At 41.1% G+C, this 19,832-nt stretch overlaps 1 protein-coding gene across 1 annotated transcript; it reads right to left on the bottom strand.

Moving 5' to 3' along the window:
- Positions 1–526: 526 nt before the first annotated feature.
- ZBTB11 (zinc finger and BTB domain containing 11) lies at positions 527–19,748 on the bottom strand. Its single transcript, XM_071433519.1, has 11 exons — positions 19,246–19,748; positions 16,086–16,321; positions 15,173–15,404; positions 13,253–14,055; positions 10,801–10,980; positions 10,073–10,309; positions 9,541–9,685; positions 8,365–8,482; positions 5,682–5,840; positions 5,039–5,214; positions 527–3,731 (listed from the first exon to the last, which is right to left on the bottom strand). Exons 1-11 carry the CDS (start codon positions 19,553–19,555, stop codon positions 3,199–3,201), a joined length of 3,129 nt encoding a protein of 1,042 aa, XP_071289620.1. The 5' UTR covers positions 19,556–19,748; the 3' UTR covers positions 527–3,198.
- Positions 19,749–19,832: the final 84 nt, after the last annotated feature.

Genomic DNA, 19,832 nt, shown 5'->3' with positions numbered 1-19,832 from the left:
AGGACACTGCTCCCAGACCTGGAGGCAGCTGTACAGCTCATCCCTCAGCCAGGAGAGTGCCACTGGAGGACAACCTCCACACCACACTCCCTTCTCAAATACCCATCCCAGGGCAGAGCCAAGGTGGAAGTGCTTGCTGGTGCTTGCTTTGGGGTGCAGTGTTGTACACCCAAGTCAAGAGAAATACTGTCTGAAAGAAACCAGAATGGTTACAGCTGGCTACCAGGGGCTGAGGAGATACCTCATTCACCCAAGGACTTGCAGCCAAAGCAATTTCAGTATCAATATACACGGTGTTTCATCAGCACTGTGCTCTTGTACAGCCATGTTCTGACACAATTCAGGAGGGCAGTGTGTTTCCTTTCCCCATACAATGTAACTCTTTGGGCCTTAAGCAAGAATTAAAAAGCAGGTGTTAGTAGAACTATCCAGGCCAGAATCTGTCTGTATATGGAAAGTGAAATACTGCAGAGGAATCTGCAACACCTCTTTCCCCACAGAAAAAGAAAGTTTCTTGAAAGAGCAATTCATGGCAGAGCTCAATTTATTTGATGACAGAAATAGCCATAACTTTATACATTTAACACTAAATAAAAACAGCAGAATGTACAAATCTGATTCATTATGTACAGGAATTCACTAGGAATACTTAATGAACAGACACTTCTCATTAACTTTATTTTAAAAAAAATCAAATACCAACTGCATATTTGCAGTCTGACTTTTGCAGGAGGGTAGTGAATGTCTTAAGTGCTGAAGTCCAAAGAAAAACATAAGGCAACCCCACAGAGATGAGAACAGCAAAGCCAAGAGTGACACTCCCCACTTACCTCACACCGTTCTGAAAAGGTAAGGCACAGCATGTTAAGAAAGGGGTGCCACAACATTCAGCTTTGACATTCCTGGCTGATTCTTGTTTAGAAAACAACCTTCTGTTATTAGTTTGGTTGGTGGTTGTTTTTAAACAGCAGATCATTGAGTCAGTAAAAGCATTGTGACAGTGGATAAGAAGGCTCCAAAATTCAGATTCACTTTTGCTTCTTCCATAGGTTGGGCAAATAAATAAATGCACCAAAGATTAAACTAAGGTGCTGGTAATATTCTTTTTTGTAAGGTAACACACTAAATATACAAATAATGTTCTAGCACTATTTACAGCTATTTTTCCTTGAACACTTTTTCACTTTAGTAATACATAATTATTTTTAGGATACAAACATTGAAGTAAGCTTTCAAGTTTATCTAGTGCTTTTAAATCTTTTTCCATCATAATGGCAGTATTTTAATTTTAAGCAGGATGGCTATCTCCAGATTCTTTACCATACAAAAATTCAAGTTACAGCTAGCAGTAATTTTTTTTTAATATTCATTTTAGTTTTACTCCATTTGGTAATTAGAAAATAATACAATTGTAAAGGGGTGCAGGATATATAAATAACTACATTATTTCTCTGAAATAAGACCCTGACTTTTGAAATAGGCATCTACAAATTAATTTGGATCCAAAACTCAAACATAAAAAAATTTCAACAACTGCTTATCTACAGAATTGCAAAGTATAAAAAGAACAGTCCATTCTGTAGCTTAGTAGACAGATATCCACATAGTTAAATAAGATGAAAAGTAGAAATACTAATCCAAATGAGGTGGTTACTTTGCCACAGGGTTTGCTGAAATTTTGTTCAGTGGATCTGTTCCACAGGTAGCAGAGTTATATGCATGTCTATTTATGGAATTTACCCTGCAATATTACAAGTTTCTGGTTGCTCGGGTATCTTACTGCTGTCCAGGTTAGGAAACTTGATACCACTATAGACTGAGAAGAATTTAAAGACTACAGCTCTGATTGTTCACAAGCAAAGCACTTTCAGTTTCCTTGACAGACATGCTGCTTGCTTAAAAAAGCCACGCAATGACAAAGGAACCTACACTTGTACAGATTAAGGTGTGCCATGTTTGTGGTATTGAACCGGGGACACAGAAACCTGGGCCAAGCACAGCTGTCATTCACACTTACTTGCAGGAACACCAGTAAGGATTTTTCCAACTATGTGGTGTAACATCAGCTATCAAGTGGATCTAGAAGTATTTCTCTTAAAGCAGCAGTAATAAGGTCTTCTAGAGATTCTGGTAATTTTGAGACTATTTAATTTTTACCCCATCCCAAGATACTCATATTTCCCTACCCTGATACTGTCATGTGTCCTGCTTGGGAATTAGCAGGGCTCCTCCTTTAAATACAATACAAGATCAGTCCATAACCACCTGGACTTCCTTAGTTCCTGAAAAAGTGTGCCATTAGACCTTTTTCCTTTGACAGTTTCTACATCAAATGTAAAGCAAAAACAGAAGTGAGCCTCATGAGGCTGCCTGCACTGGGGTCACACATCAGTGCTGGCAATAGCTTCCAAGCAAATACGGAGCTAAACGTGGCTGTGCACAGAGACTGCGGTGCAAACTCCTCCCTCACAAAGAAAAGGAGTTTACTTCTCTAAGTAGCCTCCCTGTGGTGGGGCTGTCCTCTGCTCAACTTCAATTCACAACCATCTTGGAGAACCAGATCACAACCATCTACCTGCCCATTATCTATAAAACATTTTACAGCATTTTGCAGAACCTTGGACCAGCCACCCTCACACCTGAAATTTAAGTAAGTTCTTCAGAACTGGGATTCACTAACTACCAATGGTGCATTTGCCCAGAGAAAAAAGCTTCAGTTTTTCTGTATGCCACATGAAGCACAAGCTTACACAGAGCATTCTACCAGCTCCCTTGTCTTGGGAGTAAACAGACAGCATCCAATACAGGAAATTTGCTCACAAACTTGATGAAATGCACATCAAAACAAACAAAAAAACTACCAACAGCTGTGCATTTCTAGTGTTTAGTGCAGCCTTTTTATATATTTTTCTTTTTAATTTTTCAAAGTTACAGTATGACACTTCATGAGACAAAAAACATTATTTTAACCTTTCTGTTTTGTTTAAAGTTACAGCCACTATAGAAGTCTTAGCTTTCAAAGCCTTGGCCCACATTGGTACTTTTTCCATCTAATGCATGGTGCAGTATTCTGTCATCACAACATTCAGTACTGAGGATTAACCATTTGAAAACAGGCATCACTGAAAGCCTCAGGTAACCCATTTTACACTTGCCTCTCACAGATACACAACCTCACCCTTCTTGCTTTCTCATACACTAAATTGACTCCGTTGTTGTTACATGGGCCACTTCTACTTCTACAGTTTCAATGGCCTGCGTCACTTCAGCCATTTTCTGTCCCTGCTGTTGTGCCAGTACATAATTTACCACCTGCATGATGCTTTGGTCAGAAAGGGTGGAGACTGATGTGCACTCCTCAGTAGCCGCAACTGCTTCGATGGCTTCCAGCGTCTCTCCTGTCACCACCACAGTCTCGCCCTCGCCAGCGCCAAAGCTGATCTCGGTTTCTTGCTCCTGTATGTCTGAGGCTAAAATGCTGATGGCGTGTTCCACCTGCGTCCCCTGGTTGTGAAACTGCAGGGTGTCTTTCTCCAGCATGATTTTGCAGGGGATGTAGTCCCTGTGGAGCTTGGTCATGTGCTTGCGCAGGGTGCGCGCGTCGATGTAGGCCTCGTTGCACACGGGGCACACGTAGGGCCGCTCGCCCGTGTGCGTGCGCACGTGGCGCTTCAGGGAGCGCGCGTCCGCCCACGCCACGCCGCACGTCAGGCACTCGAAGGGCTTCACACCTGCGGGGCAGAGCAAGCAAAGGTCACAGCAGGAGCAGCAGCCACAGGGAGAGCAGCAGGGGGGAGAACACAGCAATCCTGTGATGTTTGCCACGTAAGAAAGAGATCCCACAGCAATCCTGTGATGTTTGCCATGTGGCAAAACATCATTTTACCATTTCTGTGTAACCATGTAATGCAAGCATAATGCATTCAGTAGTTAAGATTCTCCACAAGTGCCCAGCCCAATCCAACACTTTACTTTGAAAAACTTGTCAAGATTCCTTTTAATGCAGTTTCTTCCTCATTTTAAGTGCGCAATGCTTAATGGAATTCTGATAATTTTGATGCCTTTCTGAAGCCATGTTTTACTTCACAGAATTTGCCACTTCCATTTCTAGTCATCTTTTGCTTCTGCCAATCCCTCTGTGCACCTACAGCTTTACCCTCCTCTTCACTGCCTATGTTCAAATACAGCACCTGATGTTTGTATGATCTTATTTTCCCTCGTAACATCTGAGTTCTGTGGTCTGTGGTGGTGACAAATACCATCTCACTACTGTCTTTTCCTCTGTGACACTTGCTGTAGATTTAGGCTAGGTACCTACTACAGGACACTTTTGCTGTTTAGAAACAAACACAAAATCTCTATTTCAATAGTTATAAAGCTGTCAGATTTACTCTTAAGAGCTCTTAAAAAGAAGACATGCTTCAAAAAAAAGTGGGTTTTGCCCTGGGACAGGAGAATATAGACTCCCAACACAGCTGAAAGAACCAAATACTCAAAAATCAATTTCATACTTTACATCTAAAGTAAAAATGCACATAATTCTTTAACAAGAAAAAAAAAGTTTTCATATTTTCTCCAAACATCATACAATTTATCACTTGTCATAAATTAAGAAGTTGATCCGTTTCCAACATTGGTTCTTTTTTCCTTTTTAAATTTAGGCCAATCATTCTCCTATCTGAAGAGTAGTTTGTTAACTGTGTGTGCCTTTGAAAATGGAGAATGTTATAGTGCATCCAATTCTTTGCCAGATTTACCCCTATTAGTCACTTGTAGAAATGTTCCTCTTCTATTCAGGTACAGAGGACAAATTGGCACAGTCCCTGTGTGTGGCTGGAGCTTTAGAAAGACCCCCAACAGCAACTTCTGGGAATCACTGACAGCAAGTTACCAAACCAGGATTCACACAGAACTGGAGAATCTGTAAAAACTCTTCCATGTTTTGCCAGACAGGACACAGACTCAAAGAAACAATTACCCCTTGCACATTGTGTTTTTAGGGGTTGAGGGATGTAATGACTATTTGTGTTCTACATACCTTCATGATTGTTCATGTGTCTCCTATATTCCCGGAGCTGTGTGAATTTTCTTCCACAGTGCTCGCACACTCGTTCCAGATTTTGTTTTGCTCTTCCTTTTTTACCATGTGTGGCTTTCTTTACATGTCTTCTGTACAAAGCTTTCTCATAAAATTCTTTTCCACATACATTACACCTAAAATGTGTTAATGTGAGAAATCTATTAAAACCATTATTGTACACTTATATGTTTTAAGCCAAAATGCACTTTATTTAGGGTAGGCAAAGGTTAAGGGCAATACTGTCTTATATGGTAAGTAGTTCCATTATTAGAAGTAATATTGTTGGACTGAACTACATTTCCTCTTATCCACAGCCACAAAGCATCCACTTACCCTTCTAGGGAAGTGAGATCACATAAGTTTCTAACTGCACTGATTGTATTTATCCTCTTACGACTTCACATCTTAGTTCCAGCACCGTGTCCCAAGTTAGAAGCCAACCCATGCAATATAAAGCATCCTCAAATATTCAAGAGCCTAATCACCGTCAATCCATTGGTACCTCAAAAGTGGACAAGGCAGTGCCTTGTTGACAGGCTGTGGATCTCTATAGCCTCACTTTGATTAGTACCTTTCAGTTGTTAAATTAATTTCCTCTTACCTATAAGGGTCTGTGACAGAATGAGACTTCACATGAGAATACCAGTCTTTCTTCCAGCTGTAACATTTTCCACAGAACTGACACTGAAATGGCTTCACACCTAAATGTTTATTCATATGCTGCCGAAGATCCCGAGCTTCATAGAAGCTCTTGTCACACCTGTAACAGCAAATGTTTTAGCATCCCATACAAGAAAGGCACTGGGACCATCTTCTTTAATAGCAACTGAAGACTGAGAACACCTACTGCATCATCAGTATTTATTTAAAACACAATCCCATTCTCAACTTGGAAAAATTTAAAAGAACAGCATCTTATTTGAAAGCCTGGAATAAAACTTGAGGACCTCTTGAAACCCCCTTGTCTGTTACTGAGTAACTATATTCTTTCTGCAGATTTAATGGTGAATATTCAAAGGCAAACCAACTGGGAGACATCAGAATTTTGTATTATACCATATGAACGTATGAGGACAGTAACAGCTGCTTCTTTCTTTAACCAAAGAGGACTTACACAAAGATAACTAGAATTTGTTGGTTTTAATGCTCAAATGTAGGGATTTTTTTAGAAAATAAAAAAATCCCAAATTCATAATCCTGCAAGAAAGCATCTGAAAATATCAATACTTATTCTTTAGCTTGCTGCTTGTACACATCTGAACCCAGGCTAACTTAGGGTTTTCCTTCACTTATACTTTGCCATAGTATGACTATACAGCTCCTCTTGGTATGAAGACTACAGAGTCTGATCTAATCAAAAACATGGTTTCTCCCTTTGAAAGAAATTCTGCTGCTCATCTCTCTCTCTCTCTCTTCCTCATGTAACAACATACAGCTGCATGACTCAAAGGACAGAGGCAGAGCAGTGTCAGCAAGCAAAGGTGGCTTCTACAGTATCAACCACTGGAATGAGGGAATCTGAAAATGAGAAAAGCTTCCATACAGCAACAGAACATTTGATATAACATTGCCTGAATAATGAGCATTCTGGAGAGAAAAAAAAGTTGACTTTGCTTTTGAGGGAGGGAAAAGAAAAGTAACAGTCATTGAGCCACACAAACAACCTCCTACTAGACTGGAAAGTCTCACCACTCCAGTTCAAATGGGGCTCTCAGGGATCCTCAGTTTGCACATCCACATAAAATAGTACCAGAAAGACCCCTCAGGCCCTTGAATGGGGTTGGCACTTGCTGCTCTCTCCCCAAGGACTGTGTATTTGGAAAAGCCATTAGAGTAGTAAAAAACTCAAGCAACCACCATACATTGTCATGCATTACTGCAGTTAAATCAAACACATACTTCACTGCAAAACTTCCAGGAACGTTTTAGGAAAATAATTCATGGTCAGCTTTGCTCAACTGGGCCAGAAGTTCAGACTGAAGCCTGACAGGAAGGTTTCCATTCCGAGCCACCAAACTAAAAACTGAAGTCTGGTTATTGCTTAGTGAAGCTGTCTAAACCACTGGTGACAACATGAATTATATCCTTAGCAGAGACCTTTGCTGGAGAAGCAGCAAGGACTGTGTCTGTTTTGAAGAAGCTGGAGAGTCAAAATATCTTCTCTATCAAGGTGACCTCTTGCATCCATGGCCCTACTGCCTTGAGTAAAAAAATTTTTGTTTTATAAATATACTTCACCCTCAAAACTAAAACTCCCTTCCATAGTATGTTTCATGAAACAGTGTCTGTGCACCCCCTATTAGCTCTGTTCTTTGTATTTTTGGAATTAATGCTTTTAGTATTAAAAATCACTAAATATAAACATTGTTGACAGAACTGAAATAAGTTTTCATAATTTAGAAAATATAATTTTTGCTAGTATGCAGCAGCAATGAGATACTTTAAACAACTCTTTAGATTATTACTTTCTTTAAAACCTTAAGTTGCTACAGGCAATAATATAAATTGTACCATTCCTCTTAATATCTGACAGAGCTTCTCAGGGAATCATTGTGAGTTCCAAAATTAAACATTATTTGTCCTTCTGCAGGGCACTTAAAAAGTTCCCTATAGTCTGCTTGGTCATGGAAAAAGTATCCATGTTTTGCTAATGCACTTAGATCACACTTTCCAGTTAGTTTCTGCTTTGCTAAAGTCCACAATGCTGGCATGTAAATAATAATAAATGCCATTAATAATTAAAAAAAATGAAATTTATTGCAATATTGAAGTGGTCATTTATGTTTTATAATGAAGAGAACTGCAACTGTCAGTGAGTCTCAGTCTGCAATGTTCCTAAACACAGCCATGTTTCAGCAAACACTGAACACAAGTGCAGGACATTGCAGACTCTACAGCTTCAAATCCAACTGAAATCCACTATCACACTACAAGAGGGCAAACCAAGCTGAAGGCCCTTGGTCTCTTACAACCTTACACTCTTTTATCTGTCCTACAAAAAAGCTGTATACCCACACAGCTACTGATTATAGCACCAATTACAGTGCAAAGTCATTAGAGAAGAGCTGCGAGAAACGAGAGCTAGGTAACAACTTAAAACCAAGCCTTTGCTCTCCAATATATATTTACAAAAATGCATTTTTATTCTCATGCTTTCCAAGTCTCATCCCAGGCCAGTGGAACGGTTTTATGCTACAACAAGGAGCTGCTTTTAATCTTGAAAATGACTAGGATCATTAATACTAAGGAAAAAGCCCACCAAAACCACCCATCACCTGACTTACTGAGTACACTGATATCCACGAACTTCAGGCTTTGGCTGATGTTTCTTTATGTGTTTACTGAGTCCTGATGCCCTGTGGAAAGATTTTCCGCAGATGGAGCAAAGATATTTGGATTCTCCTAGCAAAAACAAAACAAAACATGTTACCAAGCCATGCCTCCATTTCTCTGGAGTGCTTTGTGAGACAAGTTTTTAATTCATATATAACTTAAGTAATCAGAGCAGTACTACAAAGTGAAGTTTATTTAATTACACACTGATGGAATTTTTAAGTGTATTTTGTATGTGCTAATGTAATAATACACAAGGGGGGAGTAGCAACGCTAAATTAGTTTATTTCATGTTTTTAAACATAGGTACTTTGCTGCAACTATGATTTAGTGAGGAAAAGTGAGCAGTCTAAAAACCTGTCTTCTTGTGTGAAAAAAACCACAACTGCCTGTGCTTATGTATTATGCAACTTCTTCAGAAACACAGCACTGCTTATGGACTATTGCTTATATCTTGCATTTGTGGAAAAACACCTTAAAATAAAAAGTTTTTGCTCCATTTCATCAACACAGGAGTGATGACTACTAATACAAATTCCATAATTTCAGGAACAACTTATTCTGAGTATCTCTCTTGATTCTGCTCAGCCCCGAAAACCAGAAACACAGACAACCTTTATAAATTACAATTTTAAAACTCTGCTTGTATTGAATTATTATATTGCCATCTTTCACATCTAAGATTTTCAAAACACTAGGCTTTACAAAATGTCAGTATTAGTACAGAACATCTTGTAAAATATACATGGGGATTCTGAGAGATTTAACTTAGCCTGTTTTCCTGTAAAAGGTCAGGTTGGGAGATGAAGTGCATTAGAACATTCCAGCCTGTTGCCTATTTCCTGTTAAATTGACATGACACAGGCATTAATACGTACACAAAACCACAGGAACAGACCAACCACAATTCCCCATTCTTGTATAGAACATCTGCATAATAACACTAAACTATGGTTTAGCTCCAAAAAATTACCACTTACCTCTATCTCAGCTGCCTGACTAGAAGAAAAAGAACAAACTACCATTTATTTTTTTAAACAGTTTCTTTTGGCACTGAAGAACAACATTAAGTTCAGCAGCATAAAATACCTAAACAAAGGAAAAGGATTCCCTTTCTCATCACTTACCTGTATGAATGCTCATGTGCTCCTGAAGACTTCTTTTTGTGACAAAAGACTTTTCACACAAGTCACACTTGAACTGTTTCTGTACTTCATGGAGAGCTAAGTGCATTTTCAATCCATGCTTATACGTAAAGGTCTTTCCACAAACCTAAAGAAATCCACACATGGTGGAATAAGACAAATAAAACTAATTATGTAATAGGTGGTCAACTTCAAACAGAACAAAATCTGTATTTCTTGGGAACTAGGATGGCCAATGCTGCGATTTTGCACCAGTGACAGAACTGGTCTATTTAATAAAAGGAATAATCGAAGGAAGACATTCTTCTAGACACAAGAATATGAACTTGCACCACTCATATTCATTCTAGTTTTCTCACTCTTGGACTGCAAGCAATTTCATCATGAATGTTACACTAGTTTTCCCTATTGTGAAGTGACCAAGATTAACACAAATTTTAGGGCAGAGCATCAATACCAAAACATTGGTAACAGAGAATATTACAAATCTGATTAGAGAGCAAAAGGACTTTACCTTGCACGCATGGGGTTTGACACCTGTATGTTTAAGCATATGTATTCTGAGGGAATAGAGCTTGGGCAGAGTTCTCCCACAGATGTCACACACGAATTCCCGTTTGGTTCTCCCTTTAACCGAGGACACGCCGGTCCCCTCGGCACCGCCGGCTGCAGCGCTGGCTTCCGTCTTCCGCGTGTGCCGCACCAGGTGCGCCCGCAGCGAGGCACCGTACTGGAATTCCTTCTTACACAGCTGGGACAGAAAATATTACAACCTCACTTTGCATGTAACACTCAGAAGTAGTAAAAAAAAATCAAACATGTTTTTAAAATGTTTTAAGTACAGTAATATGATGAGTTAAATCCATAACCCACACCTGAGGTTAATGAATAGTTGTAAATTTTTATTTTATGGCCACTGACAGAACCACTGATCACTTCCCAGTGAGACTAACTTCCAGTCTAGACTAAATACAAATTTACTGGTAGGGTTAAAAGCAAATCCCATGCTAGCACAGTCTTGAGCAGCAAGTCAGACACTACTGTCAGGCCAAGTGGCTGCACTCCATTCTACCTCACCCCATCTAGATCAAGGCTGTATCCAACTCTGAAATTGGTAACCAAAATAAATATATATACCAAAAAAGGCAACAAATATAATTACTAATATAATTACAGAATTAATTTTCACAAGGAGAAAGATTTACACAGAAAAAAAAACCCAAACCCAACCCCTCAACTTACTGGGCATTTATATTCTTTAGATCTTTCGTGTTTCAGTGTGTGCATTATAAGTGCATAGCGCCGCTGGAACACCATTCCACAGTCAGTGCATTTGTGCTGCGCTTCCACTTCGTTATTTTCCGTGGTCTCTCTTTTGGGCTGTTTCATTTTTTTCCCTCTTTGTACCAGCTTCATGGCAACCTAAGTTGGAAAAACAGAACCCATTAATGAATTTTACTGCATTGTACTTCATACCTTCTGAAAGTTTCTACTAAAAGTTGACATTCTGTTTTTCTGTAATACCTCTTCATTTTTCTCAGCTGACTTAGCTGCTTGAAAGTTACCCTGTTTCAGCTCACTATAAAACTACAGATCTCAAGGTGAGTGAAAAACCATTCCTTTTTAAAAACCATAAACTTACTATGATGATGGCCACACAGTGACTTACCAGTTCAGGGACAATGAACTCTCCAGCCCTGAGTAACTGCCTAAGTGACAGCTATGGGACAGTTACAGAAAAATCACAGCGTACTGCCAGTCAGGATTTCTATCAAGTTGAGAGCATTCCAGCTTTCTTAGAGATTTTTATCTAGGAATAAGGCACTAGTGGGTTTTTTTATGTGATATTGGCAGTGCTACCTGGAGCTGATAATCTCATCTTCCTTTGTAGAAACTTGCTGCCAAATTCTTTAGAAACCAAATTCTAAGTGATCAGGTTGAAATGTCCTGTATCAGCTGTGTCCCCTTTGGTTTCCCTGAGAATAAGGCAAGGGAAGGAAGCACAGGCATCCCAATTTCTTCATCCTGTTCTCCCAACTGCTGTAGACAGGCAGAAGAATTATAAAAGAAAGGCCGTATGAACTCAAGGCCTCACTTTGCAAAATTGCCAAAGCTGCCCTATTACTTCTTCTAAGTGCAGCTATCAAGCAGTTTGCAAGTTCCCATATGAAGCCATTTTGAGAATGAGACATTTGTTAACATAATCTGTTCTGAGCGTGAAAAACAAATGCACCTACAATAACAAGGGATTTGTCCAATGAGAACCAGCAGAAAAGTATGTAAACAATCCAAGAATAGAGATTTGATAGACAAGTAAAATACTATTTACTAACCAATGAATTAGGTGGCAAGAAAACTACTAACCAATGGGAGTCAAATATGAGGTCTATGAAACCTGTATAAAATAAGTTATGTGAGTAATTCCTACAAAGCACACCTCATTCCCTCTATATCCGTGCCAGGTGCAAGTACTGTAATTTAAACCAGAAGCATTTTTCCTGCAATCTCTTTCCTGTTATTCTCCCAGCATCAAAATTGGGAACTCAGGAGAGTGTCTCCTTCCCAAAGCTTATATGACATCCCATGCCGTAGGGGGAGCTGAGGGATGCAAAAAACAAGGCTACAAAACAAGTTAGGAAAGCAGAAACCTATTCCTGAGCCCAATCCTGAGCACTCATCCAAACTAATTTCTTTTATATAGGTCTCTTTCTATAGGTGCACTTCATCTGTCAAGGAGCTGGATTCAAAAACTGCAAAATACATTAACAGGAACTATTCCCAAAAGTAATTATTCCCCTTTCAAAAAGAGAACAAAACTGTGGTGCTCTCCAACCAGCATAAATAGGTTGCTCAAGTATTTTGATTGTGCTACTTTTAGCATCTGGGCTTTAAGCTGTCCATCTGTAAAAAGAACTAATTCTACTGTTTCTACTAGGCTGCTGTAATGATAACAAGTTATTGTCCTGTGTGTGGGACTGGTGGCTCTGGTACACAAAACTCTCAGGACTCCTTTGGAAATTAACAGCTCTTCAGAAGACTTGGCCAACATGCAGTGAAGTGTACTCTGTCACAAACTAAATGCATGATGTCCAGTGAGATGATTGCCAACTATCCAAAGGCACTGAAAGACGAAAGGCTCTCAAAGGGGAAAGAGTAATAAGACCATTTCATTAAAAAAAATAAATTGTAATTGGAACTAGCTCAATCACTTAACATTTCCTATGTTCAGATGCTAGAGTTTTTAACAGCAGTGCTCTTTGAACCTTTCTCTTCATTGACCCCAATCAGAAGGTAGCAGGAATGCATTACTGTGACTCATGACTACATCTGAAGATCTACATGGGATGTAAAATTTTTCATTCCCAATGCTGTTGTCAAGTCTGAATAAATGTAATAGATAAATCACTTCTCTAATAGATAAATGTATGTATCTATGACTGACATACACATGAGCTAGCTTAGAATTAAATTCACAGATTATTAAGGATTTTGGGGAGCTGATACAACTTCTGTCCAACCATAAGAAGTTGTGAGAATATACTCAACCTAGCCTGGGGCCACCGGGCATTCTAAGGACCTTCAATATGGAAGGAATACTGATGCCAAGTCAATGCTTTTTGGGATTTTGTTCACCCAACTGTCACAGCTTAGAAATTACTCTGGTAACTACAAGGTCTAATGACAGACAGAATACCTGCTGCACTGCAGATTTAGGATTTGTCTTTCTATTCTGCAGTTTTTTCTCAATTCCTTTATGCAGCCTGATGTATCCCCCCTCAGTGACAGAACGCTGGCGAAGCTTGCTTTTGTAAGTATCATCCTGGCTGGAAGCGAGGCTCTCTGGCTGGGAAATGGAGCTGCTCTGCTCGTCACTTTTTTGCCTGAGTGTCTCTGAGGAGTCTTCAGAAGCAGAGTCCACATGTGCTTTATCACTCTGATTTTGAACTGCCTCAGCTTTCTCTTGGCTCTGTGTGTCCATGGCTTCCACAGCTGATGGCTCGGTGCTGAGTCTGTTGTAGAGGCTGTTTGAAATGCCCTCCACCAGCTGGATCTTGATGTAATTTTCAGTTGTTTCACACCGTTCCACAGGCTTGGAAGGATCACCTGCAGTGGCCTCCAGAGGCTCTGGGTGCAGGACGTCAGGCTGGGGGGCTGCTGCCTCCTCTGTCCCAGCAGAGGGAGGAGCTCCATTCACAGCTACTGGCACTTCACTGGCTGTGAGTTTAGGTTGCTCAACACCATCCATGGGCTGCACCTGCACTTCAGCCTGCTCTGCTAGATTTTGTGTTGACTCTACTGTTTGAATATCTCCCTTTTGGTACACTGTAATTTGTTTCTCTTCCATCTGTTTGTGCACATTCTCACAGATTTCAAGGACCTCTGACATGAAGAGATGCCGGGCGAGCATGGCCACTTCTGCCATACTACAGAAGTCAAATGTTAATTCTGAAGTATAAGCAAATTCCAATAAAGGCAGGAAACTGGACTTGCAGAAACCTACCAGGAATAAAACAAGATATTAGAGCAAATAATGACACCTGAAATTACCCCAAAATATCCCATGATGAATACAACAGTTCACCTTTGATACAGTTAAGCCTGAAATTTAGAGCAAAACACACTTGGAAATAACAAGCCCATCACTGGCACTCAATTAATTGTCATTTACACTACAGCTTCCTCCTCATGTAGTTTCTATGTGTGGGGTAAGCTCAGACAACTTTTCCAATAACTAAGTAGTACTTAAAGATATTCACAATAAAATTCTTTGAGGAATATTTCAAGATGCTGGGAGAGCCACAATGCTTTTGGAGGAGATTAATTGAACCAAAGTCTTTCTGAATCTGCTACATTCAGAAAGTACTCAGGTCTTAAGTAACAAGCCATGTGGCTGAAAAATAACGAAGTAGCTATTGAAAACAATAAAAATATGGCTATATAAATAGAAATGCTGAAATATAAGAATTTGGTATAACTGTCTACAGTTGCATAACTAATAAATCAAATATTTAATGTGGGGAACCTTCTGGACCATCCTATGAGAAAATTATTGTCCATGCATGCCTATTATTCATGCAGAGACAGTTAATAAATGAGAAAGCAATGCAGAAGGCTTGTGTTTTGTACACTACTCTTCATCACTACAAAGCTATTTTTAGAACATATATTTTAGCTCTTGTCTTGCATGTACCAGGTCTGAAAAATAAGTAGACATGCATAATTGTGCTTCACAGAAATAAGAAATAATTTAGCATTTGTTAAGCTAAACAACTCTCCAAGCAGCTTGTCAGCATCCCTGCCTGATGTACTCAAGCATTTGATTTTGTTCCCTTTTCAACGTTTGTGACTAATACAAGGAGGAAACACACCTAAGCAAGGTAAAAATCCATCAAAAGCTTCTCAGAAACTTTAAGATTAAATACCACAGTCCATGGAAAATCATATTAGGCAAAAATCAGAGTGATCACTTTTGCATTATGATCCACACAAAAAACTTTTAGATTAAAACTGAGACAATTTGGTTGTCTTCAACACTCAGAAAAGACTGAATTAAATACTGTACACCTTACTTAGGATATTATAATTTCTAGCTTTGAAACCCACAGCAATTCACCTGACAGATCCACTACAGCTTCATGACTAGTGACAGCTCCCTTTTCAATGAAGAGCTCTCGGAAGTACTCGCTGTTGGCTGCCAAGACAGATTTGTGAGCTTTGTACTCCTCTCCTTCAATCAGCAAAGTCACATCACAGAACTGATTGGAAAGCCTCTGCTGATTCAGTTGGTTTAAGACTGACAGACAATGTTTGGAAGATGACTGCTTCACAAGGCCCTTACTGTCAACCTGTCATAAACAACATTTGAGAACTTCATTACATTTAGATTGTGCCTTTTCAAGCATTCACACTGAAACACAGAAAAGGATTATTTGCTGCAACCATACAATCAGTTCAAGTCTGTAGAATATAGAGTTTAACTTTACTACTTTGTTTTCTTTCTTTAAGTTTCACCCTCCCTCCAAACACAATTAAAACAGACTGGAAAAATGGGAAGACACATTCTAAGAGCTCTTTGACTGTATTTTTCTAGGCTACAGTCTGAAAAAGTCTCTAAATTCAAATGTCTTTATGTGTATGCGAGCCTACAGTTATGAACAAGAATTTTATACATCAGTATATCATAATTTATTAGGGAAAGAATAAGAATATAAGATAAGAATAAGATAAGAATAAGATATAAGAATCTTGTATGTGATGGCAATTGTAAGCAATGGCAATTTTGCCATTCATTTTATCTTACATTCTATATGCATAATATATAGCATGATTTTATTTCCCAGCAATGATGTCCTATAATTAATTTCATGACATATACACCAGTATCCCATTTCTACACATTCAATATCTTTGGCAAAATGTATGGTCTTATTGTTACAAGATTATCGCAACAATGGAAAAGAAGTCCATGACCAAGAATGCAGTAATAGAAAATGCAAATCCATTCAGCTGTAAACAATGGTACTTACAAACACAAGCTCGTGCTTTGCTATTGGCTTCTTCTTCAGAGGCTTTGGAGATGCTGCTGGGATTGATGCTGTGTTACTCAATTCATCATCTGTTTCATTACTGTCTTCATGAGATTTTGCATCCAGTCCTAGCTCCTCCAGCATTTCAGAAGGATCTGAGAGAGATCTAGAGCGGTCTAGCTTTTCCTGGCACTTGCTGCATTCTTTAATGTAATCTTTAACCTGCTTAAGAATACCTAAGAAAAATTAATGGAGCTTGATTAAGCTTCTAATCTTAATTCAATTTACTATAAACAAATAACTATATAGAAAATTAGCTAAACATCAATAATTAATAATCAAAAATATTACATACTAACCAAGAAAAATAAAGTCAGTCACCTACACTCTCCCCCTCTGATGCGATATTACCAATTCTGATTTTCTCACACCATTGCATGATATTGTCTCTACTGCTACTTTGAGACAGAACATTTAGAATGTCACTACATCAAGCAAACCCTCCTAGAAAGACTATTAAGGCTAAAAAAAAAAAAAAGGTACTTAGACATTTAGTCATTTAGTCTCATCATCCCACATCAATGACAAATGTAATGTAATCCTGTATTTAGCCCACACAAATGGCTTGTTCCTCCTGAAGAGGACAAAAATTGGAAGGCTCACTCATGAGCTTTTGCAAAATTGGGATCAACTGTGCTATATGAAATGATACTGGTAGGTCCTATTAACACTGATTTAAATCAATTGCTTATGATTTTGGAATTTAAATAAATCAATTTCCCACCCATACTTTAACCAATGGAAGTAAATACAAAAGACAGGACCTGAGGAAATAGCCTGAATTTGTGTCAGGGGAGGTTTAGGTAGGATTTTAGGAGCAGGCTCCCCAAGGAAGCAATCACAGCACCAAGCCTGACAGAGTTCAAGAAGTGTTTGGACAGTGCTCTCAGGAATGACTCTTGTGACTTTTGGGGATGGTCCTGTGCAAGGCCAGGAGTTGTATTAAGTGATCCTTGTGAGTCCCTTCCAGCTCAGCACATTCTGCAATTCTGTAAATAATTTCAGATACTCAACAGGTCCTAAGCTCAGGGTCCCCTTCTGGATCCCACGGCATTTTCCATGCACAGCTTTCAATCCAAATTTGTTCTCTTCACTAGGACAATATAAAAGCATATAGAGCAGCTGGGCCTCTATGGTTTAAAATCCAGCACAGCTCAAAACTTTGCTGACACAGACTTAGACTTGCTTGCTCACATCTCCTCAGAGCATGACTTGTACTATCATTAAATACCTATCTCTGCAAGGATCAGGAAAACAGAGACTTAAGGCAACCTAAGATATTAATGCCTATTTCAACAATTTGTACATCCCCTTGATTTCATCTGAAATAGACAGGAGATCTCTGGCCTGCAAATCACATCCCCAACACCCTTCCTGGCCCCTGAGGCATTCTCCAGCCCATGGCCTTGCAGTTAGAGAACACACACCAGGCTGATGTCCATCTCAGGCTGACAGCTGGGCCAAAGCTGCTGTCCAGAGCAGCCAGAGAATACTGTAATGGCAGGAAAAACATTGGGAGAACACATGTAAGAAACATAAAACTTGAACTGAAAGCATGAAATGAATTTTAGTATTCTCAGTGTAAGAGAAGCAAGAGGATTTAGGGTGTGCAAATACAGGTGACCGGTAAGATCAAAAGGACACAGAATGCCCTCTCCTGACAAGCAGAAGCTACACTGAGACCCATGGAGGAAGTTTCAGCACAGGATGAGAGTAGATGCCAGAACAGTAGAATGGTGGGCAGACAATGAGAATGCAGATAAAGGCAAGGAAACCACCATCCAGAAAGGGTATATCAGCTTTGATATATATCTTTTCTTCACATGAAAAGATCTTCAAGTCATTGAGATCTGGACTGGAGGGATTGGCTGCAGCTAAAGCAAAATCCCTCTAACTGAAAATAGGGAAAACCAAAGCTGGAATTACAGACTTGCTGGTGGATGAAGAGAGCAGAACAAGAGAAGCAATACAGATATACACTGGGCCCATGGCAAGTGAAAAGCAAGCTATTTGTTTAATGGATACCTAGGGCTAAAAGTAGAACACCAAATGCAAAGGGAACAAGATATCAAGTCATTCCCTCAGGCAAAAGAAAGTCCCAATTGGGAATTACTGCTGTTCAGGCACCACCATTTGTAACAGCTGTGGCATCACTCAGGACCCAGCTGAGAATTAATCTGGTCTTTTCAGCTTCTCATTGCAAGTAAGAGACAAAACAATGAGTGCCAGGACTGCCACCACTGGCAGCTGTAGTACTTTAACGTGAACACCAGTACATGCATGACTGAGGCCCAAAGCTAACCCAGCTCATGTGGACCGGATATCACCCTATCCCAAGGGCACAGTTGAGATGTCACTGTCTTACCGGGGCTGTGTGCAAGACCTGGAGGGGACAGCTATACTCTGTGTTTGCAGATATTCAAGGTACCACCACCAGATGAGAAGCCCTGGACAATTTGCTGACCAAGAGGTACCGTGCAGAGTGAGCCCTGCCTCTCGGGGTGTGACACAATGTCACTGCCCACAGACCACGTGCTCGAGGTGGCGTTTAAAGGCACTGGTCACTCGGCAAGTGACAGTCCCCTCCTGCTCCCGCCAGGGAGGGCACACGGACATCCCTTCAGCAGAAGGGAGACACGGAACTCCTGGAGCAGGTACAGGAGTGCAACAAAGATGATTAAGGGACTGAATCATCTCTTTTACAAGGAAAGGCTGAGGGAACTGCACCTAACTACAGGCCATTTTTCTTCAGCCTTGAGACGAGATGACTGACAGGGGACCGCATTAATGTGTATAAATAGCTAAACAGAGGTGTCAGGAGCATGGAGCAAGGTCCCGGTGGTGGCAAGCAATGACACAAGAGGAAACGAGCCGAAAGAAACTAATGCACGGGAAGTTTCACGTGAACAAATTGTAAAGGTGACTGTGCGCCGGCACGGGCTGCCCCGAGAGGCTGTGAGTCTCCATCGGGGGACACACTCAAGAACCGTCGGGACGCGGTCCTGTGCCATGCCTAGCATGACCCTGGGACCCACCGCATCCCTTCCAGCCGCGGTTCGGTGTCTCGGTGCCCCGCGGCCGCCCCCGCCCCGGCGCTCACCTCTCCACCAGTACTTCTGCGAGAGCCCCTGCCAGGTCTGCAGCCGGGTGCGGTGCGCGCCGTCGGGCGCCAGGTGCGCGGCGCGGATGAGGCGGGCGCGGCGCTCGGCCTGCAGCACCACCTCCAGCTCGGCGAAGCGCTGCTGGTCGCGCTGCCGCCGCTGGTAGTACAGGGTGCCGCCGCGCACCACGTAGCAGGCGGCGGCCTTGCGGATCTTCCGCTTGGCGTTACCCTCCGTGCCCGGCGCGTACGGCTCCCGCTCGTTCGTCAGGTACCGCAGGATGGCCAGGTAGCTCTCCTCGCTGGACATCGCGCGGCAGGAGCGCGGGAGCCGCCCCCGCGGCCGGGCTGCGGAGGAGCCTCCCGGGATAAGGGAAGGGGGTTCGGGATCGGCCCCGGCCCGGCGGGAGCCGCGCCCGGGGGGGAACTGGAGTGTCGCGGCCCGCGGCGGCGGGAGGGAGGGAGAAGCTCGGGCAGCAGCGGCGGCGGAAAGACAAAATGGCTGCTGCACAAGCGGAAGTGAGGTGGGGCCGCGCGCGCGCAGGAGGGCCCGGGAAGGGGCGGGGGCGCGGGGGAGCGCCCGGGGG

This window comes from Agelaius tricolor, unplaced genomic scaffold (genome assembly GCF_023055355.1).
Source record: "Agelaius tricolor isolate 1412-34295 unplaced genomic scaffold, bAgeTri1.0.p SCAF_9, whole genome shotgun sequence".
In the NCBI taxonomy this organism is placed as follows: Eukaryota; Metazoa; Chordata; class Aves; order Passeriformes; family Icteridae; genus Agelaius; species Agelaius tricolor.
This window is presented reverse-complemented; position numbering and strand designations above follow the sequence as displayed.